The 24866-nt window shown below is 41.8% G+C and overlaps 1 protein-coding gene across 3 annotated transcripts in view; it reads left to right on the top strand.

Moving 5' to 3' along the window:
- The first annotated feature begins 7096 nt into the window (after window positions 1-7096).
- The window catches only part of UBXN2A (UBX domain protein 2A), a 53966-nt gene continuing 36196 nt past the window's right edge, over window positions 7097-24866 (top strand). Inside the window, exons 1-2 of one of the 3 annotated variants that reach the window (XM_032353191.1) lie at window positions 7097-7263; window positions 20732-20784. In XM_032353191.1, the coding sequence (XP_032209082.1) occupies window positions 20744-20784 (41 nt within the window). In that variant the 5' untranslated portion in view covers window positions 7097-7263; window positions 20732-20743. Of the gene's footprint in view, window positions 7264-7487; window positions 7701-7722; window positions 7935-20731; window positions 20785-24866 lie in introns of those variants that run through there. The other 2 variants (XM_032353190.1, XM_032353192.1) reach the window with 2 other exon arrangements.

Genomic DNA, 24866 nt, shown 5'->3' with positions numbered 1-24866 from the left:
TAGAAATTAAGAAACTGAATCTAAAATTTATAAGGAGATGCAAAGAAACTGGAGTCACCTAAACCATCGGAAAAGAACAAAAGTGGAGAACTACACTACTTCATTTTAAGTCTTCCTATTAAATTATAATAATCAAGGCAATGTAAATATATAGTCATATAGCTCAAGGGAAATGAATAGAAAGTCCAAAAAGAGACTCACACATATGATCAATAGATTTTTGTCAAGAGGCCAAGGTGATTAACAAGGAAAGGATACTTTTCAATAAATAATGCTAGAATGACTGTATATTCTTATGCAAAAATTAAAAAAATAAATAAACCTTGACCATTAACTTCAGATTGATTATAAACTTAAACACAAGGCTAAAACTACCTTTTTTTTTTTTTTTTAAAGGATAAAGCCTAAAAGAAAATCTTTGTTATTATGGGGTAGGCAAAGATTTCTTATAATGGACACAAAAACATAAACTATAGATGTTGATAAATTAGGCTCTTTGAAAGACACTTTTTTTAAAGTTGTTTTTTGTTTTGTTTTGTTTTGTTTTGTTTAAGAGTTTGTTTATTTAACTGACAAAGCGTGTGAGTACAAGCAGGGGGAGTGGCAGGGAGAGGGAGACCAGGCTCCCACTGAGCAGAGAGACCCATGCAGAGCTTGATCCCAGGACCCTGGGATCAAGCCCTGAGCTGAAAGCAGATGCTTATCCAACTGAGGCACCCAGGTGCCCCTGAAAGACACTTTAAAAAAAAAAACATTTTTATTTATTTGAGAGACAGAGTATGAGAGTGGAGAGCACAGAGGGAGAGCAGACTCCCCGCCAAGCAGGGAGCCCAATATGAGACTCGATTCTGGGAGTCCAGGATCATGATTTGAGCTGAAAGCAGTTGCTTAACCAACTGAGCCACCCAGGCGCCCCCTGAGACACCTGTTTACAAGGCAAGTCACAGGTTGGGAGAAAGTAAAAATAAAAACAGAAATAATGATACAGGATATAAAAACTTAACAGAGGAGCGTGTGGGTGGCTCAGTTGTTAAGCATCTGCATTTGGCTCAGGTCATAATTCCACCATCCTGGGATCGAGCCCCGCATTGGGCTCCCTGCTCTGTGAGAAGCCTGCTTTCCTTCTCCTAGTCTCCCTGCTTGTGCTTCCTCTCCCACTGTGTCTCCCTCTGTAAAATAAATAAATAACATCTTTGGGGGGGAAAAAAACTTAATAGAAAGGATAAGCAATAACAAAATTAGGTTTGATTTTGTTTGTTTTTAATTTTACTTTGTTTAAAATATTGATTTTTTTAAAAAATTTTATTTATTTATTTGACAGACAGAGATCACAAGTAGGCAGAAAGGCAGGCAGAGAGAGAGAGGAGGAAGCAGGCTCCCGGCTGAGCAGAGAGCCCCATGTGGGGCTCAATCCCAGGACCCTGAGATCATGACCCGAGCCGAAGGCAGAGGCTTTAACCCACTGAGCCACCCAGGCACCCCAAAAGATTGAATTATTTAGGGGGATCTAGAGGGCTCACTGAGTGGAGTGTCTGCCATTGGCTCAGATGGTGATCCCAGGCCAGAGCCTGGGATTAAGCCCCAGAGCTCGGTGCTCAGTGGAGAGCCGGCTTCTCTCTCTCCCTCTGCTGCTCTGCTCTCCCTGCTTGTGCTCTCTCAGTTAAATAAATAAAACCTTTAAAAAAAAAAAAAAAGATTGATTGATTGATTTGAGAGAAAGAGGGCATTCATGAGTATGGGGAGGAACAGATGGGGAGGGAGAGAATCTCAAGCAGACTCCCTGCTGAGCACAGAGCTTGACTTTGGGCTTGATCTTATAACCTTGAGATCTTGACCTGAGCTGAAATCAAGTTAGAAGCTCAACTCACTGAGCCATTTAAGTGCCCCTAATTTTACTTCTTATGGAGCTCAGGTGAAATACTGTAATTATATAAGGGGGTCCTCAGGGAAGAGATGATACTGATCTGGTAGGCATAGGGTGAATCCAAGAGGCTATATTTTTAAGAAGCATGTCAGGTGCCTGGGTGGCTCAGTCATTCAGCAGCTGCCTTCAGCTCAGATCATGATCCCATGGTCCTTGGATCCAGCCCTGCATTGGGCTCCCTGCTCAGTAGGAGGCCTGCTTCTCCCTCTCCCACTACCTCCGCTTGTGTTCCCTCTCTCACTGTCAAATAAATAAATAAAATCTAAAAAAAAAAATAATAAAAAGGCAAGACACTTTGAATAAATACTAAATCATGGGACAAAATCAGAATTGGTGACATTAGAATTCTGTACTGTCCAATATGATAACTACTAGCCACATATAGCTATTTAAATTTAAATTAAAAACTAAAAATCCAGGGGTGCCTGGTGGCTCAGTGGGTTAGGCCTCTGCCTTTGGCTCAGGTCATGATTTCAGGGTCCTGGGATTGAGCCCCGCATCAGGCTCTCTGCTCAGCAGGGAGTCTGCTTCTCCTTCTCTCTCTGCTTGCCTCTCTGCCTACTTGTGATCTTACTCTGTCTGTCAAATAAATTAATGAAATATTAAAAAAACTAAAAATCCAGTCCCTCAGATATACTACCTAAATTTCAAGTATTCAGTAGCAAAATGTTGCCAGTAGCTAACGTATTAGTGCAGAAACCATTTTATCACCTCAAAAAATTCTATTGGACAGATCTGGCCTAGATATTCATCCTGAGGTAGGGGAAATGCTCAAAGATGATGACTGTATTTGTAATTTGACTGGATGGTTGGAAGGGATACCAACTGGAAAAGGGGATGTAGCATCAGGAGCAGATTCCTGAGGGTCACCTATCATTTTTCTATCAACTCAAGAAGCGTTTACTGCCCTTGGTGGTATGTACCTGTGCAATAGCTACTGTATAAAGTGCTCTGGAGAATATCTAACAAATCTATGACTGAGTTTGCATCCTTTTTTTTTTTTTTAAAGATTTTATTTATTTGACAGAGAGAAATCACAAGTAGATGGAGAGGCAGGCAGAGAGAGAGAAGGAAGCAGGCTCCCTGCTGAGCAGAGAGCCCGATGCGGGACTCGATTCCAGGACCCTGAGATCATGACCTGAGCCGAAGGCAGAGGCTTAACCCACTGAGCCACCCAGGCGCCCCACTCAGTTTGCATCCTTAAGGAGATTATACCGGTTCATAACCAGAAAAAGCCAACAGATTCAATCCTGGGTTTCGGCACCCCAAAACAAACAAACCAAAAATAACAGAGAAAAGAATTAGAGAAAGAGCAAACGAAACCCCAAAGCTAGTAGGAGGAAGGAAGTAATAGAGATTCAAGTGGAGATTTAAAAAAAAAAAATAGAGAATAGAAAAACAAGGGAAAGAATCAATTAAATTGAAAGCTGGTCCTTTCAAAAGAGTAACAAAATTGACAAAACTTTAGCTAGGCTGACCAAGAAAAAAAAGGGGGAAGCAGAAATTATTAAAATCATAAATGACGGGGCTCCTGGGTGGCTCAATGGGTTAAGCCTCTGCCTTCAGCTCAGGTCATGATCTCAAGGTCTAGGATCAAACCCGGCATGGGGCTCTCTGCCAGCAGGGAGCCTGCTTCCTCCTCCTCTGCCTGCCTCTCTGCCTACTTGTGATCTCTGTCTGTCAAATAAATAAATAAAATATTCAAAAAAATAATAAATGAAAGTGGGGACATTATTATCAACCTTATAGAAATAAAAATCGTAAAAAAATATTATGAACAATTGTATGACAACAAATTAAGCAATCTCGATGAAACAAACGAATTTCTAGAAACATACAAATGACCGAAACTGACTCAAGAAGAAATAGAAACTGAACAGACCTACAGTAGGAGATTGAATCAGTTATCGAAAACCTCCTGACAAGGAAAATCTCAGAGCTAGATGACTTCACAGATTCTACTAAACAATTTTACCAAACACTTAAGGAAGAATTGACACCAATCTTTCTCAAAATATTCTGAAAAAAAGAAGAGAAGGAAACACTTCCTAACTCATTCTATGAGATCAGCATTATATTGATATCAAAGCTAGACAAAGATATCACAGTAAAAGAACTACAGAGCAAAAATATGAATATAGATGAAGGGGTGCCTGGCTGGTTCAGCTGTTAAGCGTCTGCCTTCAGCTCAAGTCATGGTCCCAGGGTTCTGGGATGGAGCCCCACATTAGGCTCCCTGCTTGGTGGGAGGCCTGTGTTTCCCTCTCCCACTCCCTCTGCTTGTGTTCCCTCTCTCTCTTTCTGCATCTCTATCAAATAAATAAATAAAATTCTTTGTAGAAAAAATTAATATAGGGGTGTCTGGGTGGCTCAGTCGTTGTCTGTCTTTGGCTCAGGTCATGATCCCAGGGTCCTGGGGTGGAATCCCACATTGGGTCTCCCTCCCCCACTTCCCCTGCTTGTGTTCCCTCTCTCACTGTATCTCTCTCTGTCAAATAAATAACTAAAATCTTTTTTTAGATTTTATTTTTTGACAGAGAGAGAAACAGCCAGAGAGGGAACACAAGCAGGGAAAGAGGGAGAGGGAGAAGCAGGCTCCCCAGTGAGCAGGGAGCTGGACACGGGGCTTGATCCCAGGACCCTGAGATCATGACTTGAGCTGTAGGTAGACACTTAATGACTGAGCTATCCAGGTGCCCCCAAATAAATAAATAAAATCTTTAAAAAATGAATATAGATGCAAAAATCCTCAACAAAATGCTTGCAAACCAAATCCAGCAGCATGTCAAAAGAAATATATACCATAACTAAGTGATATTTATCCCAAGACCATTAAATGGGGAAAGGATTGATAGTCTTTTCAAAAAGATGGTTCTGAGAAAACTACATACACATGCAAAAGAATGAAGCTGGGCCCTTATTTTATACCATGTACAAAAAATTAATTCAAAATGCATCAAACACCTAATCTAAATGCTAAAACTATAAAATGTTTAGAAAAAAATGGGAAAATCTTCATGACATTGAATTTGGGCAATAATGTCTTGGATATGAATGACTCCAAAAGCATAGGGGAAAAAAAGAAAAATAAATAAATTGAACCTCATCGAAATTTAAAACTTTTGTATATGAAAGGACACCACCAACAGAATGAAAGAATAACCCACAGAATAGGAGAAAATACAAAACACATCTCTGATAAGGAATTAGTATCCAGAAGACACTAAAAAAAAAAAAAACAAAAACCGGGGCACCTGGGTGGCTCAGTGGGTTAAGCCACTGCCTTCGGCTCAGGTCGTGATCTCAGGGTCCGGGGATCGAGTCCCGCATCGGGCTCTCTGCTCGGCAGGGAGCCTGCTTCCCTCTCTCTCTCTCTCTCTGCCTGCCTCTCCATCTACTTGTGATTTCTCTCTGTCAAATAAATAAATAAAATCTTTAAAAAAAAAAAAACCACAAAACTACAACTAAATTACAAAAAACAATCCTATTTAAAAATAGGCAAATATGGGGTGCCTAGGTGGCTAAGTGGGTTGGGGCCTCTGCCTTCAGCTTGGGTCACGATCCCAGGCTCCTGGGATGAAGCCCCACCTCGGGCTCTCTGCTTTCTCTGCCTCCCTCTCTGCCTACTTGTGACTTCTGTCTGTCAAATAAATAAATAAAATCTTTTTTTTAAATGGGCAAATACTGGACCACTGGCTCAGCTGATAGAGCATGGGATTTTTGATCTCAGGGTCATGAGTTTGAGCCTCAGGTTAGGTATAAAATTTACATACATACATACACTCAAATGGGCAAAGGACTCGATTAGACACTTTTCCAAAGATATACAATCATGAATAAGTACATGAAAAAAGGGGTGCCTGGGTGGCTCAGTCAGTTAAGAATCTGTCTTCCGCTTGGGTCATGATTGCAGGATCCTGGGATCTAGCCCCTCCACTAGGTCCCTGCTCAGTCTGCTTCTCCCTCTCCCTTTGCCCCTCTCCCACTGCTCCTGCTCTCTCTTTCTCTCCCAAATAAACAAAATCTTAAAAAAGAAAAAAAAAAGCTCATAAAAAAATGCTCAATATCACTAGTCACTAGGGAAATAAAAATCAAACCCGCAATGAATACCAACCACTTCACGTTCATTAGGATGGCTATTATAAAAACAGCAAAACCATGGAAAATAATGAGTGCTGTCAGGGGTATGGAGAAACCTGAATGCTTATGCACTGCTGCAGGTAATATTAAAATGCTGTACTCATTGTAGAAATCAGTTTGGCAGCTCCTCAAAAAGTTAAACATATGCCATATGGTCCAGTAATTCTGCATCTAGATACAAAATAACTGAAAGCAAGAGACTTAATCAGATACTTGTATACAGATGTTCATAGTTCCACCGTTCACAACAGCCAAAAGGTGGAAACAATCCAAACGTCCATCAGCAGGTGAGTGGATAAATAAAAGGTGGTATATACAACAACGGAGTATTTTTCAGCATAAAGGAGAATACATTGTGGTACTTGCTATAACATGGACGAACCTTGAAAATACAACGCCAAGTGAAGTAAGGGCAGACACAAAAGGACAAATACTGTATGATTCTAGTTATGTGGGGTACCTAGACGTCGTTAGCATCAGAAGATAGGAGAAGGAAAATATCCCAACGGGGTGTGGAGGGTGAAGGGTCACTATGCCTCCAGGGGAACTCTGACCAGGGGATCTGCAACTGTCTCCAAGGTCACGCAAAAAAAAAAAAAAAAAAAAAAAAAAAAAAAAACAACAAAAACAAAAAAACGGTGGGGGGGTTTCTTCCACCGGGAGAAGTGAACAAAGCCTCGAAGGAACTGGGTGTAGGGAAGTGGGAGGGGCGGGTAGAGGTGGCCACGATCGCACTGCCCATCAGTGTTTTGCAGGGAGGTGAAATTTCCCCCGAAATTTCAGGAGCGGTGGATGAGAAGGGGTTGCAGACCCGCTCGGGCTGAGGGTGGGTCAAAGTTTAGGGGCCTGGTGGAAGGAGAGCAGCTTAACTAAAGTTTGGTCAAGTCAGGGGAGCCCGTATTTCGTCCAGATTGGTCAGTGAGTGCAATCTGTTCACCTGACCATTTACGAGGCAAAAACGAAGGGAATTTGGACGGTCTACGTCTGACCTGTCATAGGTTAAAAACAAGGGGTGAGTCATATCTGAGTTACACCGGGAAGGGTGGTTCCTTGCAGTAAATCCTTTCGGGAGCACAAAAGGGTGGGGGGATTTCTTCAACGTCGCTTTCCAGAATCACAGGGCTCGGGTTAAGTTCTACGTTGTCACAATGCAGGGACATCTCTCCGCGGACTCAATCGCAGGCTGCGGAGGTACAGAGGTAAGTAGACGCTGGGCTATTCTTTGAGCCCACACCTCGCTCCCAGCATTTTCGGGGCCGGGTGAGAAGGCGGCCAGCGACACCGCCGGCTGCAGGCAGGAGACTGCCGCCATTACCGCGCGTCAGCTAAGGGCTGAGGAGGCGACTGCGGCGGCGAAGCCAACCGGCCCCGCCCCCCCCCCCCACCGCGCGCGCTCCCGGGCCTGCGCGGAGCCTACCCGGCGCGCGCTCGGCGCCCGGCGGCGGAGACCCGGAGAGGCGGGCCGGGTCCCAGCGGCGCGGCCCGCGAGCCTCCGCGGGCCTGGGGGCGGCGGCGCTCGCAGTCTGAGGGGCTCCGGCCCGGCAGCGGCGGTGGCGCCCGCGGCCCCGGAGCGAACCGAGGACCAGGCCGCGAGGCGACAGCGCGGCGCGGCCCCCTCCAGCGGCCGCGCCCAGAGGTGAGTGCGCTGGGGCCGCGCCGCGTTCGGCGGGGTGAGGGGCTGGGACGTCCGCTCCCCGCCGGCCGCGGGCGGGCGTTTTCTCCCAGGCGGGGCGCTGTCCCGGGTTAGGGTGCCGTTGGGTCGTGCGGAGCCGCAGCGCTCTAGACGGTCTCGGTCTCGGTGAGCCCGGGGTCCGGGCGGTTTCGTTGACGCTGGAGGCGGCGGCTGGGGCGAGACTCCTGGCCAGTTCAGGTGAGCCGCGTCTCCGGCCTGCGTCCTGTGCTCGCTTCCTGCGTGGTGGCGACCTCCGAGCCCGCACCGCCGAGGGCTTCCGTTCGGGGTTGGGGTGGGGGGGTCGGAAACTTCGAGTTAAGCGCACTTAAGATGCCCGGGTTTCCAAAGGCGTGCGCTGCAGGAGCACGGTGCAGAAGTACCAGGCACGTCTGTTTGGGGTGGCCGTTTCTCGGGTCGCTTCACCACCAAGTCTCCCCGGACAGTCTCTTCGTAGGTTTCGAGTTTGCGTCTTTTCCCTGTTTCATTTTGTGTGTGTGTGTGTGTGTGTGTGTGTGTGTGCGCCTTTTTACTCACAGTGTGTCGTTAGCAGTAAGGAACGTTAGGGTGTTGTCCAGCCTGGCTGCTTCCGTACATCACTTGAGATCACGGAAAATAAGGATAGGAATCGGACAGTCTTTATGGATGTCCGTGTGGAACTGTAAAGTATGACATGGTATGAACGACGTGAAAATCGGCCTCCGTATTTCAAAGTCATGGCTCAGGTGTGTTTGGGGAGTGTTTTACGTGTTTTTAAATTACGGTTTAGTTTTTAAGGGGGGAAGACTCCTTAAAAGTTGATGTTACGTCTGGTGTGCAAATATGCCGGAAGGCGTATTGATTTTAAAGGCAGTTAAATTCGGTGAATATTTGAGCATCTATTTATATCGCTGAGGTTAGTGCTAGGCGCTGATGGCGTCCAAAAACGAGATGGAATGGTGTGCAGGATGGAGAGAGTGATTAATTAAGCAAGCAAGTAGTAATGATACGAGGCAGAATGCAGTATTAACAGAAACTCCTACTTGCTGGGTACTCTTAGCCTTGCACTGTGGTGTACACACACATGCGTACTTAAGTTACTCAGTGCTTAATGTTAATTACTTATTTTATTCAAATTTTTTTTAGTGCCTACTGTTTGGTGAGTGGCCATGACAACATGGTGACTCCTGTAGATTTTTTTTTTTTTTTTTAACACAAATCTCATCATTTGACCCTTGAGCAGTGAGTGGGTGGGAGTGTTAGGGGTGCCAGCCCCCACACAGTTGGAGAATCTGTGTATGAATTCTGATTCCCCCAAAACTTAACTACTTATAGCCTGGTATTGACTGAAAGCCTTAAAGCCAGTTAACACGTATTTTGTATGTTATATGTATTCTGCTGTGTGCTTAATAATAAAGTAAGCTAGAGGAAAGAAAATATTATGAAGAAAGTCATCATAAGAGAAAATACATTTACAATGTACTATATGTAGGACATTTATAATATGCTATGCTTATAGATAGTACATTTATAAATGCACTATTTAGAGATAACTGTATTTGTAAAAGAAAATCTTCACATAAAGTAGACTTGGTGCATTTCAAACCTGTATTATTCAAGTCTCCACTGTAAATGCCAGTAAACCTAGACAGAAGCTTAAAAAGGAAGAATATAGTATATTGTGAGAACAGTAAAAAGGGGATAAACAGCTTGGGAAATCAGTTAAAGTTTTCTTAGGAAAGTAATCTTCCAACTAAGATGTTATGGGTAAATAGGAATTGGTGAAAGGTGGCCCCCCAAAAGAGGGAAGAAAGGTCCGGGCAAAGGAAATAGGTTCCCCAGAGGAAGGTTAGGGAAATTTAAGGAACTGAAAGGTCAAAGCAAGTGGAATTTAGTGTGGAATGCAAAAGAGGGCAAGAGAGATAATGCCAGGTCTTTTAAGCAGTGTTAAGAATTTGGGACTTTTTTTTTTTCCTTTACCTTAAAGCTTTATGGTGAAATTTTCGCACTGTTCAAATGTGATGAGCTAACAGTACAGTGAACTTCTCTATGATATTAACCCAGAATATTTGGACCTTACTTGAAGAGCAGTGAATGGTCATTGAAAGTTTTAAGCCGGGAAGTTTCCGTCAAATTTGTATTTTTTTTTTAACATTTTATTTATTTATTTGACAGAGAGCACAAGCAGGCAGAGGGGCAGAGGGAAAGGGAGAAGCAGGCTACCCGCTGAGCAGGGAACCCTCAAATTTGTGTCTTATTCAAAAAAGTCACATCTGGCTGGCCTAGTGGTAGAGTATGAGACTCTTGATCTCAAATCCCCTGTTGGGGGTAGTTTATTTATTTGTTTATCTTTTTGAAAAGGGCATCCTGACTTCTGTGTAGAAACTGCCTTGAGGTGGGGGCAAGAATGGAGTGAGGAAACCACCAAGAGATCATATTTGGGCCAAGAGTTGTGGCTGTGTAGAGAGAGCAATATTCTAAGGGTACATAGTTGATCTCTCCTCACTCTGCTAATAATTTTATGTTTAGTCTTTCAGAGAAATTGTGGCACGTTTTCTTTTTTTTAAGATTTTATTTATTTATTTGACAGAGATCACAGGTAGGCAGAGAAGCAGGCAGAGAGAGGAGGAAGCAGGTTTCCTGCTGAGCAGAGAGCCCGATGTGGGGCTGGATCCTAGGACCCTGGGATCATGACACAAGCCGAAGGCAGAGGCTTTAACCCACTGAGCCACCCAGGCGCCCCTGTGGCAAGTTTTCTAAGGGAATTTGTGTTTGTTCTCAGTTTTGCAAGGTAGATAACACTTCAGAGTGGAGCCCTGGAACGAAAATGTCTTGGTGTCAAAGGATGGCTGCCTTAGAGACTTTGACAGACTCTGCTCAAGTGCCCCTTTCCCCAGTTACTCTTGGCACTTATCACTTTGGTCCTTAGGGGTATTTAACTTTCTCATTAACAGTTTTTCTAGAAGATAAGAAAGTATTTTCAGTTATTCTGATGGCAACAAAGATAAGCTGAAACTTTCCAAAGTTTTTCATTTATTATTTAACAGTAAACTAGAATTCTTTAAATACACAAAGTATCTTTTGAAGTGTTTGATTTTGATGCTACTGTGATTTGTTTGCTCTTGGAGGCACTCCCCCATTCCATAAGTGTAGGTGAAAAGGACTCCACATTGGAAATGTGATCCGTGAGTTCCTTTGTGCTGTGTTTAATGCCAGGAATGGCTTTATCCTTAAGGAGAAACTTCAACTTCTACACAAAGATAGCATACTCCACGGTATATCTTTATATACTTTAATCTTAAAAAAAAAATGCAGTCTGTCATGTGTGTTTACAAAAATAAGTACAATTGGTAATATGCAGATTTTTTCTGCTTGAATTCTAATGTATACATTCTTACCAGTCTGAATCTATTTTGACTGGATTTTTTTTCCAATGGATATGTTCCAGAAAGCTCAGTCTAGTCTCTCTCCTGACTGATTTTATCACTGCAGTTGTTGGGAGTAAGTGGGATAATAATTGGGAAGGTGTTTGGTAAACTGTGATACACAATAAAAATATAAGATGGTAGTGGTACTAATTGGAAGTAAACTGAAGTGAAATGAAGGAAATTCTACTCATCTGTCTCTTCTAATACCAAGCTTCATGCTGGTGACAGACATTTGTCAGATGGCTTTTTTTATTCTCTGTAGTACAGTGCGTGACTTAGGTTCATTTGTGTCACATGACTGTGATGACTGTAGTTGACTCAGCTGACACAAATAGATTTTACATGGTTTATTACATATTACTCATTTATGATAAATAACCTAAAATAATGATGACCTTTTTTTTTTTTTTAAGATTTTATTTATTTATTTGACAGATCACAAGTAGGCAGAGAGGCAGGCAGAGTGAGGGGGAGAAGCAGGCTCCCTGCTGAACAGAGAGCCTGATACAGGCTGGATCCTAGGACCCTGAGATTATGACCTGAGCTGAAAGCAGAGGCTTAACTCACTGAGCCACCTGGGCACCTCTGATGACTCTTTAAATAATGACTTTATGTCCATCTTAGATTTGGTTTTTACTTTGTAATTCTTTTTTTTTTTAAACGATTTTATTTATTTATTTGACTGAGAGAGATCACAAGTAGAGAGGCAGGCAGAGAGAGAGAGGGAAGCAGGCTCCTCGCTGAGCAGAGAGCCCAATGTGGGACTCGATCCCAGGACTCTGAGATCATGACCTGAGCCGAAGGCAGCGGCTTAACCCACTGAGCCACCCAGGTACCCTTACTTTGTAATTCTATGCCATTTGCTAATTCAGTATATTTACTAAGTATATTTATTAATTTAGTACATTTTTCTTGTTAGTTTGTAAACTCCCTAGGCGACTGTATCTGTCCTATTAACCCTTCTTTCATTAATTCTAAACCAGTGCCTTGCACATAGTGGTTGGAGGTTCAGTAAATATATAAAAGTTTTAAAAGGTTTAATTAGTGAAATCAAAACTAAAAGATCAAAGTAAATCAGAGAAAGGCAATTATCCTATGATCTCACTGGTAGGTGGAATTTAAAAAACAAAACAGGATCCTAGGGGAAGAGAGGAAAAAATAAAATAAGATGAAATCAGAGAAGGAGAAAAACCATAAGAGACTTTTTTTTTACTGAAGATTTTATTTTTTTTTTATTTGACACAGAGAGGGTGAGTGAGTGGCAGGCAGAGGGAGAGGGAGAGGCAGATTCCCTTCCTAGCACAGAATCCCTTCCTAGATTTTCTTCCTAGTAGAGAGCCGGATGTGGGGCTCCATCCCAGGATCAAGATCAGCCCAGCCACCCAAGTGCCCCACCATAAGAGACTCTTAATCATAGGAAACAAACTGAGGGCTGCTGGAGGGGAGATGGGTGGGGGGATGGGGTAACTGGGTGGGTGATGGACATTAGGAGGACATGTGATATAATGAGCACTGGGTATTATATAAGACTGATGAATCATTGAGCTCTATCTACCTCTGGGCGCCTGGGTGGCTCAGTGGGTTAAGCTGCTGCCTTCGGCTTGGGTCATGATCTCGGGGTCTGGGGATCGAGTCCCGCGTCGGGCTCTCTGCTCAGCAGGGAGCCTGCTTCCTCCTCTCTCTCTCTCTGCCTGCCTCTCTGCCTGCCTGCTTGTGGTCTCTGTCTGTCAAATAAAATAAATAAAATCTTAAAAAAATAATAATAATAATAAAAAATAAACTTAACATGGTTTAAAGTAAGTGCTTCAAAAAACAAAAACAAACCCCTGGGAGCGCCTGGGTGGCTCAGTGGGTTTCTGCCTTCTGCTGAGGTCATGATCTCAGGGTCTGGGGATGGAGCCCTGTCTCAGGCTCTCTGCTCAGCAGGAGGCCTGCTTTCCCTCCCCCCCACATCCTCTCCTTCCTCCTTGTGGTCTCTCTCTCTGTGTCAAATAAAAGAATAAAAACAAACCCCTAAACTAAAAGTTCAAAGCTGTGTCGAAATTAAAACTTTAGTGTAAGCCTGAAGATATTTCTTAACTGATCCTTGTAACAGATTATGACAGAGTAACAGGAAAAGAGAAAGGAGCAAACATTATTGTATTCTTAGTATTTATTTGAGTCCTCAAAACAACCTTATGAGGATGAAAATCATCTCCATGTTACAGGTTTAGGGTTAGAGAGGTGAATAACAACAAAGTCACCCAGCTCAAAAATGTTGTAGTCAGAATTCCATTACAAGTTGGTTTGACTCTAAGGTCATCTTCGTTCTCTGTTGGTGTCATAAAACAAGTAAAAACAATTTATTAGTAGTTTGTGACTATAACATAATGAAAGATATTAGCGATTTGCTGGAAAACAACGTAGTGAAATACTTCAGGGATGGCTCCTCTTGGTTTTGCACTTGGCAAGGCAGTGTGGAAAAAACAGGAAATGTGTAAGTCATAATACATGTCCTCAAGGATCTTAGATCCAGCTAAAAAAGGTAAAAGAGACAACAGTAAACAGCCTCAGAAAATATGATTTAAGTACCAAAAATTACATGATTTAGGAGAGGAATATTAATATCGATTTAATATTTTACCTTTATGATAGTTGTGGGACTTGAAGGATAATTAGGATTTGAATACCCAGAGGGCTGGTTATATTATGAACAAAGAAGTGTTATGAACATGTTATGTTTATGACACAATAAAGATCATATCTAAACTAAGGGATTATGTTAGAGTAGTTGAAAATAATGTTAGAAACAGTACCCACTGTCCTCAACGGTTGGAATCTTTGTCTACTTGGTTCTGTATGTATCCCAAGCACCTAGAATCATACCTGGTATATAGTAGGTGCTGAATAAATACACATTTTTAATGCTTTTAACGTATAATTAATATGCAATAAAATGCACATATTTAAGACATACCATTTTTTAAAAGACATACCATTTAATAAATATTTTTACCTGAATTAGTTTTCAATTCTGTAATGCCCTTTTAAAAAAAGATTTTATTTATTTATTTGAGAGAGAGCCTGAGCATGCTGGAGCAGTGGGAGGAGCAGAGGGAGAGGAACAAGCAGACTTGCACTAAACCCGGAGCCCTATGTGAGACTCCATCCCACAGCCCTGAGACCATGACCCAAGCCAAAATCAGGTCAGACACCCAACCAGCAGCCACCCAGGCATTTCATAATGCTTTATTTCTTTTAAAAAAAAAAAAAAGTAAATAAGTCAAAATGAAAACTTCTCTGACATCTGAATGGTTGAGATGGCTGTTTATATTTTTCTCTATTTTGTGTATGTTTGAAAGGGAAGAATTTTAAAGGGAAGCAATTAAATAAAGGTTTAGAAATACGAAATTTGAAGGACAAAGTCTTAGGAGAAAAAAATTAGTGGACATGAAATTCTGGTTTTCTGAATATGTTTTTAATTTGATTTTGCTTTGCAGTTTTAAAAAATTAGAATAATACAGGGACGCCTGGGTGGCTCAGTTGGTTGAGCCACTGCCTTCGGCTTGGGTCATGATCCCAGTGTCCTGGGATCGAGTCCCACATCGGGCTCCGTGCTCAGTGGGCGCCTGCTTCTCCATCTGCCTCTGCCTGCCACTCTGCCTGTGCTCACTCTGACAAATAAATAAATAAAATCTTAAAAAAAAATTAGAATAATATATACATATAGTTTAAAAGATAGTAGTGTTAGAAAACTAAAAATGCTCCCATTCCCTTTCCCTAAATACAGCTGCTTTGAACTCATAGGTGTTTTTTCTGTTACTTAAAATCATATATATATATATTTTTTTTTTTTTTTAAGATTTTATTTATTTATTTGACAGAGAGAGATCACAAGTAGGCAGAGAGGCAGGCAGAGAGAAGGAGGAAGCAGGCTCCCTGCTGAGCAGAGAGCCCGATGCGGGACTCGATCCCAGGGCCCTGAGATCATGACCTGAGCCGAAGGCAGCGGCTTAACCCACTGAGCCACCCAGGCGCCCCAAAATCATATATATTTTTTAAGGATTTTATTTATTTGTCAGAGTGAACACAGGCAGACAGAGTGGCAGCAGAGGCAGACGGAGAAGCAGGCTCCCGCTGAGCAAGGGGCCCAGTGTGGGACTCGATCCCAGGACGCTGGGATCACGACCTGAGCCCAAGGCAGCCGCTTAACCAACTGAGCCACCCAGGCGTCCCCCACAATCATATTTCTAAACAACGTGTACATTTGGAGTTATTTTTGAACATTGCCTTAAATATTGCTATTAGGATAGATAACCATTTTAGCTTTCTTATGTTTGGCCCCCCCCCCTTTACTTTCTCATATCCTCTTAATGGTTTTATTTTTATTTATTTGTTTATTTTTTTTTAAGATTTTATATATTTGACAGAGATTACAAATAGACAGGCATGCAGAGAGAGAGGAAGGGAAGCAGGCTCCCTGCTGAGCAGAGAGCCAGATGCGGGGCTCCATGCGGGGCTCAATCCCAGGATGCTGGGATCAGGATCCTAGCCGAAGGCAGAGGCTTTAACCCACTGAGCCACCCAGGCGCCTCTCTCTTAATGGTTTTAGTTCATATGTTTTCTTTACAATAAGTAAAAATACACACTATTTTCTTTTTTTTTTTTCTTTTCCTTTAGACCTCAGGTCCATCCTCAGTTCAAAGATGGTGCTTATATTTATCCAATAAATGTAATAAACATTGTAAACTTGAAAGAACATTGATAATACTGTGTCTTGTATTTAGCAATCATTTTTAATGGCTGCATTTTAAAAAATATATTTTTTAAAGATTTTACTTATTTATTTAACAGAGAGAGAGAGAGATCACAACTAGGCAGAGAGGCAGGCAGAGAGCTCCCTGCTGAGCAGAGAGCCTGATATGGGGCTCCATCCCAGGACCCTGAGATCATGACCTGAGCTGAAGGCAGGGGCTTATTAACCCACGGAGCCACCCAGGCGCCCCTAATGGCTGCATTTTTAAAGCATATAGTTTACATATAATCTAATCTATGAATCTTTATAATCTGTATAAATTATTGATACAAAAAATCTTCTTCTCTGATTTATTACTTGGTAAATCTAATGCATAATCAGATGCCTTCCATAAAATTAATACTGAGCAAGATTCTTTGAATGAAATGGTCTCTTTGCATTTTTAAGTTTAGAGAATAATTTGAAAAGCATTCCTGGAAGGAAAAAAGGTCTTTTAGAAATACAAACACTCGATAGAGTAGAGACATCCAGTTTGCCTTAGTTGTTGGATGCCATAGTCTTGGGTGCTGTGGCCTTAGTGACTCCTACCCTACCCTCTAGCTACAAGGCCAAGAGTCTGGAATGCCATTGATGGTGCTGTCCCTCCTCACTTGGTATTCCACACTCACTCCTCAGCCCCTTTGCATTTCCTTCTTTTTCCTCGCCTTTCTGTTTCCCCTTGTCTTTCAGAGTTCTTCACAATTTTCTCATGAAAAGCTTAAGAAATAAATCTGCTCTCAATTTATATTCAATTCATAATTAAAGCTAGAGGTGTCTAAAACAACTTTCAATGATAGAATATTTTCCAGAGCAGAGCCCACTATCCTTCATTAATTCTTAACAAAACAAAGGCTAAGTGGGGAATTAGTGCTCAACACAAATTGCTATGGTTTTTGGCCCAGCTCCATTAGCGGGCCCTGAGATCATTCAGACTGATTTTTCTATCTGGTGAAAGGCTGCTGCACTAGATCCTTAGTTACCAGATTAAATACCTCCAGATACTTTGGAGACTTTTTCTTTTTTTGAGAGAGAGCTTTACATGGTAGCAGTGGATTGCTTCTTGTGGCCATTTTCTCTTTCTCATAGCTTTAGGATGGGTCTGGTGGGTATTATTTTGCAGATTTATCTTCTATTCAAACATGCTTACATTTTTAAATAAAGGTACACTAACATGTTGTAGAAATACTCATATAGTCTTCACACTGATTTTCCACATTTTTTGGAATTTAAAGGAACAACAAAGTAAGCAGTATATACAGAATTTACCCACCGTAGCTATTATTTGTTAGGAAAAATTGAAAGCAAACTAAATTCCCAGTAGTCATGGTATAGCTGGCTAATGGGATAATTTGTGTCCTTTAAAAATAGTTATGAAGTAGTTTATATAGCCTAATGGAAAAAGACAGCATAGATATGAAAAATAAAGGAAACAAAAATCATTCATATACTAGCAGTTCATTTGAATGTGTATGAAAAATGGAGAGGAAAAAACAAAAGTTTAGGGGTAATAAAAGTATGGATTATTTTCTCTCTTTTCCCAAACTTTCCATATTAGCGTTTTGCCTTTATAATAAAATATTGTGAGAACTAAGCAAACAAATCAGTGTTTAAGGTAGTCCAAGCCCTCTGTCCACTGAGAGGTCCTGGAAACAGCACACAGTAGAAAAAACATACATGCCAAACACCCAGATCTTGGTTTCTAAATACAGTAAAAAAAAAAAGGCGGGGGGCGGGGGCGGCACCTGTGTGGCTCAGTCAGTTAAGCGACTGCCTTTAGCTCAGGTCAAGATCCCAGAGTCCTGGGATTGAGCCCTGTGTCAGGCTCCTTTTCCTTCTCCCTCTGCCTGTGGCTCCCCCTGCTTGTACTCTTTCTCTGTGTCAAATAAGTAATTCTTTAAAAAAAAGAAAGAAGTAATCATGGCTCCTTAGAGGTAAGTCTGTTTCCAAGGCTGAGGCAGAGAAAGAACAAATGATCCTAGAGCATATTCTTGCTCCAGAAATTAAGAAGATGCTTATAGGATGATAAATACGTATCAGAAGGACATCACACTGAAGGGATTCCCACTGGACAAATCTGGGAAATGGAACATTGAAATAAATGGTGATATTAGTGAGTTATAACTCATTGACTAGGGGCGCCTGGGCGACTCAGTGGGTTAAAGCCTCTGCCTTCGATCAGGTCATGATCCCAGGTCCTGGGATAGAATCCTGCATCGGACTCTCGGCTCGGCAGGGAGCATGCTTCTACCTCTCTCTCTGCCTGCCTCTCTGCCTACTTGTGATCTCTGTCTGTCAAATAAATAAATAAAATCTTAAAAAAAAAAAAACAACTCATTGACTAAAAAACCCATGAGTTCATACTCTTAGAGCTAAAAAAAAAAAAAAAAGTAATAAATAAGGAAAAGATGGACTATTAAGTAAACTTAACAGTCATGTGGAGTCCCTGTAACTAAGATTAAGTTCCAAATATATCTAAATAAAAAATTTCGAAATTAAAGTTGAGGGGCTGCCTGGGTGACTAGTTGGTTAAGCGCCTGCTTTATTTAGGCTTAGGTCATGCATGATTCCAGGATGCTGGGATTGAGCCCCACGTTGGGCACATTGGGGTCCCTGCTCAGCCCACTTCTTTTTCTCCCCACTGCTCATTCTGTCATGCTCTCTCTCAAATAAAATCTTCTAAAACAATTTATATTGTGGGGGCTCCTGGTGGCTCGGTGGGTTAAGCCTCTGCCTTCAGCTCAGGTTATGGTCTCGGGGTCCTGGGATTGAGCCCTGCATAGGGCTTTTTGCTCAGCGGGGAGCCTGCTTCCCCGTCTCTTCTCTGCCTGCCTCTCTGCCTACTTGTGATCTCTCTGTCAAATAAATAAATAAAATCTTTAAAAAAAATTTATATTGAGGGTCACTGCAGAATGGGAAAATAGGCAGTTGCAAGTTCATGTTTCCCCAGAAACATGAAAAACATGCATTAACTGTTAGGACCAAGTTAGAACTCTGGAAGGTAGTTCTGGTGTAGAGCAGCCAAGGAAATGCTGAATCAAGAAAAATGCAACTTGGCGCCTGGGTGGCTCAGTGGGTTAAGCCGCTGCTTTCAGCTCAGGTCATGATCTCAGGGTCCTGGGATCGAATCCCACATCGGGCTCTCTGCTCGGCGGGGTGCCTGCTTCTCTCTCTCTCTCTCTCTCTCTGCCAGCCTCTCTACCTACCTGTGATCTCTCTCTGTCAAATAAATAAATTAAAAAAAAGAAAAATGCAACTTAAGAACAACAGGCATTGGGGGTGCCTGGGTGGCTCAGTGGGTTAAGCCTCTGCCTTCGGCTCAGGTCATGATCTTGGAGTCCCAGGATCAGGTCCCGCATCGGGCTCCCAGCTCCATAGGGAGTCTGCTTCTCCCTCTTATGCTTCTCCCCTCTCATGCTCTCTCTCACACACTCTCTCTCTCTCTCAAATAAATAAATAAAATCTTAAAAAAAAAAAACAGGCAAAATACATAAAAATTGGGCAAAGGACTTGAATAGATTTTCTCCAAAGAAGATAGACAGATGGCCAGTAAGTACATGTAAAAAAGATGTTCGACATCTAGTCACAATGAGATGTACTTTATTAGGATGGGTATTATTTAATAAAATAATTAATAAATAAAATAATTATTTAATAAAATGATGGCTCAGTGGGTTAAAGCCTCTCTGCCTTCAGCTTAGGTTGTGATCCCAGAGTCCTGGGATTGAGCCCTGCATCGGGCTCTCTGCTCAGCAGGGAAACTGGTCCATCCCACCCACCCCCGCCTCTCTGCCTACTTGTGTTCTCTGTCAAATAAATAAATAAATAAAAAGCACATACAAAAAACCAAAATAATATTAGCAAGGATGTGGAGAAATTAGAATCCTGGTACATTGCTGGTGGATATACAGAATTATTCACAGTAGCCAGAGGTGTAAACAGTCGAAAGGTCCACGAACAGATGAATGTGTAGGGGTGCCTGGCTGGCTCAGTGGGTTAAATGTCTGCCTTCCTTTCAGGTCATAATCCCAGGGTCATGGGACCTAGCCCCACATCTGGTCCCCGGCAGAGGGAGTCTGCTGCTCCTTCTCCCCGCCCCTCCCCCTTGCTCATGTGTGTGCGCACAGTGCTAATAAATAAAATCTTGAAAAAAAAGCCAGATGAATGTGTAAACAAAATGTATATACATATAGTGGAGTATTAGCCGTAAAAAGGAATGAATTTATGTTAAGTGAAATAAGCCAGACACAAAAGGACAAATGTACAATTCTGTTTATGTGAAATACAAGGCAAATTGATGAAGGCAGAAAGTAGAATTTGGGTTACCAGGCCTGGGAAGAGAGAGGAATAGAGAATTATTTTTTAATGGGTACGGAGTTTCTTTTTGGTAAGTGGAAAGAGTCTTGGAAATGGATAGTGGTAATGATTGTACAACATTTGTGGAGGTAATTCATACCACTGAATTGTATACTGTACGTCTTGTCAGTTTGCTTGAATTGTAAGAATGAGAATAAAAATGTTTCATTCACTTTTGTGAATGAAATTTTTATCATAATTCTTAAGAAAGAGTTCTAAAAGGAAAAAAAAATTTCTTGTTGGAAGATTATTAGACTCCCAAAATATATTTTTCATTTTTGTTTTACTCTGTAGATGGCAATGACAGCTTTGAGTTCGGTCACATAAGTTCTTAAGACCCTTTCATACTACTTCGGGGATACCTAATAGTTTATGTTAAAGATTATTAATGCATATATAAGAATGAATTTACTTTTAAGTACTCAGTTGAGGACTTTAGCTTTTGTTTGTTTTTACTTTTGCAGTAAGGCAAGAGAATGAAAGAAGTAGATAATCTCGAAAGTATAAAAGAAGAATGGTAAGTTAATTCAAACTTTGCATTTCTTTGTTATTAATGCATTTCTTAGCATCTCTTTTTGCATTTCACTGACAAATGTAATACGTTTTCTTTTTTTTTTTTAAGATTTTATTTATTTACTTGACAGAGATCACAAGTAGGCAGAGAGAGAGGAGGAAGCAGGCTCCCCCTTGAGCAGAGAGCCTGATGCAGGGCTCAATCCCAGGACTCTGGGATCACGACCTGAGCGGAAGGCTTAGGCTTTAACCCACTGAGCCACCCAGGCACCCCTATAGTAAGTTTTCATTATGATTCTCTTTCAGTTAAATAGCTAATGGTAATATTTTTTTTATTGGTAATGCAATTAAAAAAAAAAGATTTTATTTATTTATTTGACAGACAGAAAGAGAAGGAACACAAGTAGGGGGATTGTGGGTGTGGGAAAGGAAGTAGGCTTCCCGCAGAGCAGGGAGCCTGATGTGGGGCTGGATTCCAGAACCCTGGGATTATAACCTGAGCAGAATGCAGATGCTTAATGACCGAGCCACCCTGGCATCCTTAAAGTAAATTTTTTTTTTTTTTTAATCAAAGCTGCATTGTAAATGGTTTTGTTACTGAAGCAGTTAAATTTCTCTCTGTTTGCATATTCTGTTGTTTCAGGGAGAAATTCAAGTAGCTGTTCACTTTTTTAGTCTCTTATGTTGTATTGCCTTGGAGTTGTAGTGGAAATACAAAGGCTCTGGAGTCAGATAAACCTAAGCTTTGGCGGCACCTGGGTGGCTCAGTTGGTTAAGTGGCTGCCTTTGGCTCAGGTCATGATCCCCAGGGTCCTGGGATTGAGCCCTGCCTTGGGCTTCCTGCTCAGTGGAGAGCCTGCTTCTCCCTCCTCCTCTGCCTGCCGCTCTGCCACTCTGCCTACTTATACTCTTTCTCTCTGTCAAATAAATAAAATCTTTAAAAAAAAAAAGAATTCTTCAAAAGAAAAGAAAAATCCCAAGTTTGAATCCCATTGCTGTCTTTACTACCCTCTTTCGCCTTAGAGCAACTTAGGTAGTAGCTCTTTTGAGCTTCTGTATCTTATCTACAGAACAGAGGGGAGGGGGTACATCTGTGTCTGTCCCTGAAAGGTTTTTATGAGAATTAGATAGCTGGCATAAAGCACTCAGAACGGTATTAGCACAGGGGCCTGGGTGGTTCTGTTGGTGGAGTGTGCGACTCTTGATCTCAGGCTCGTGAAAGATTTAATTATTTGAGAGAGAAAAAGAGAGAGTGCATGGGATGGGGGGGTTCAGAGCAGGGAAAAGAGAGAGACTCTGAAGCCAACTCTCTGATGAGCACAGAGCGGCATGTGGGGCTCAATCTCATAAGGTTTCTATCATGACCTGAGCTGAAATCAAGAGTTGGACTTGGCTTGGATCATATCCTGAGCCAAAATCAGCAGTTGGATGCTTAAACAACTGAGCCACCCAGGGGCCTCTAAAATAAAATCTTTTTTTTTATTTGACAGAGAGACAGAGAGATCACAAGTAGGCAGAGAGGCAGGCAGAGAGAGAGAGAAGAAGGGAAGAAGGGGCCCTACTGAGCAGAGAGCCCCATGTGGGGCTGGGTCCCAGGACCCTGGGATCATGACCTTAACCATAGGCAGAGGCTTTAACCCACTGAGCCACCCAGGTGCCCTTAAAATAAAATCTTTTAAAAATAGTAATAATAGCATGTAGTAGAGACACAGTAAATGGTAGGTGCAAAGGCTGTGGTTCTTATCAATATAGATTATTTTATATTCACTTATCTGAGGAGAAATGTTTATTTTTGTATTATGCTGTTTTATTTATTTATTTATTTAAAGATTTTATTTATTTATTTGACAGAGATCACAAGTAGGCAGAGAGGCAGGCAGAGAGAGAGAGAGGAGGAAGCAGGCTCCCTGCTGAGCAGAGAGCCTGATTCGGGGCTCGATCCCAGGACCCTGGGATCATGACCTGAGCTGAAGGCAGAGTCTTTAACCCACTGAGCCACCCAGGCGCCCCTTATGCTGTTTATTTTAAATACTTGAGGTAAATGTCCATTTAAGGAGATAGACAGTAATTTCATACTTAAAATAGTGAATGCTTCTGTACAAATAAATACTACTTGTTTTTTATTACTTATTACTTTATATGAATATTTGATACTAATTATATAATTGTGAGATTGTGTCTGAGGACCTCTAAGACCACCCCCAGGCTTGATTTGCTGAAAGGACACAAAACTCAGCGTATAGTCATCCTGATGACTTTGCTTTATTATATCATTGTAAGAAGATAACAGAGAGGGAAACTGGATGGCTCAGTTGTTACGCGTCTGTCTTCGGCTCAGGTCAGGACCCCAGGATCCTGGGATCAAGTCTCACATCGGTCTCCCTGCTGGACGGGAAGCCTGCTTCTCTCTCTCCTACTTCCCCACTTGTGTTCCCTCTCTTGCTGTATCTCTCTCTCTCTCTCTCTCTCTGTCAAATAAATAAATAAATAATATTTAAAAAAAAAAAAAAAAAAAAAAAAAGCACATGGGGTGAACTTCAGAGGAAGCCAGGCACAAACTTTAAAGAGTCCTTGCCCGGTGGTATCACCCAGGATGCACTTAATTCTCTCAGTAGTAAGTTATGAGACCACATGTAAATTGTTTATTACCTAAGGAAGTTGATTATAAATCAGTGTATGGTTGTTAGTGGGTGTTGTAGTATGTATCAGTACTATGAATGTAATTAGATAGTAAGGTATCTGTACAAAAATATTAGGAATAGATTTTATAACTTCTTTGTAACAAAAAAATAGATATTGTTAGAAATACTGGTCCAGTAAAAAAATGAAGAGACTTTTCCTGAGTATATCAGTAGTTCAAAGACTGTAAGTGGTGAAGACTTGTATATGTGCTTCCAAACAGATGCATAGCCTTCACCCATTTGGACAACAGCCAATAACCTTATTTATTCAGAATGCAGTAGTGAGTGACAAAGTCAGCAGAAGAGGATATTCTGTAGCCAAAATAGATGTTTCAAAGTCCTTTTCTTGAACTTGTGTACTTTTTATTATCAGAGAAACTCCTGAAACTTCAAAACTATATACTGAGCCTTAACAACTTTGTTATCTGGTTTTCAAATTATAGAGAGGAGTATTGATAATTGTATCATAAAAGGATAGTGACACGTAAGGGAAAGGTTGATGGAGTAGAAAGCATAGATGAAATAATAAAATTGTCTGAATATTTTTAGTGTTGAGGAAAGTCTTCAAAAATTCATATGGCCATGGGATTTTGCTGCATTCTGTCTTAATATAGTAGAATACAAAGGGATTCCCTGTATTATAAATAATAAAGAATTAACTAAGGTGTACTTTCCCATTTTTCTGTCAGGAATCTCTTTCTTTCTTTTTTTTTTAAACATTTCATTTATATATTTGACAGAGCGACAGCGAGAGCAGGAGCCCAAGCAGGGGGAGTGGGAGAAGGAAAGCATGTTTCCTAACGAGCAGGGAGCCCCACGGGGGGCTCATGACCTGAGCCAAAGGTAGACCCTTAGCGACTGAGCCACCCAGGTGCCTTTTAAGTTTTTATTAAATTCATGCTCTTTTTAATTTTAATTTTTTTTTATTTTAGTGCATGGGGAAAGGGGGGCAGAGGGCGAGAGTGTGAACATCTTAAGCAGGCTCCATATGTACAGCGTGGATTTTTTTTTTTTATTTAATTTATTTATTTGACAGAGATCACAAGTAGGCAGAGAGGCAGGCAGAGAGAGAGAGAGAGAGAGAGGGAAGCAGGCTCCCTGCTGAGCAGAGAGCCCGATGTGGGACTCGATCCCAGGACCCCGAGACCATGACCTGAGCCGAAGGCAGTGGCTTAACCCACTGAGCCACCCAGGTGCCCCCCCAGCGTGGATCTTGATGCAGGGCTTGATCTCACAACCCTGAGATTATGACTTGAGCTGAAATCAAGAGTTGGACGCTTAGGGGCGCCTGGGTGGGTCAGTCAGTGAAGCAGCTGCCTTTGGCTCAGGTCATGATCCCAGAGTCCTGGGATTGAGCACTCCATGGGCTCCCAGCTCAGTGGGAAGTCTGCTTCTCTCTCTCCCA

This window comes from Mustela erminea, chromosome 7 (assembly GCF_009829155.1).
Source record: "Mustela erminea isolate mMusErm1 chromosome 7, mMusErm1.Pri, whole genome shotgun sequence".
In the NCBI taxonomy this organism is placed as follows: Eukaryota; Metazoa; Chordata; class Mammalia; order Carnivora; family Mustelidae; genus Mustela; species Mustela erminea.
Note: the sequence above shows the minus strand (reverse complement) of the source record. Positions and strands in the feature narration are given on the sequence as shown.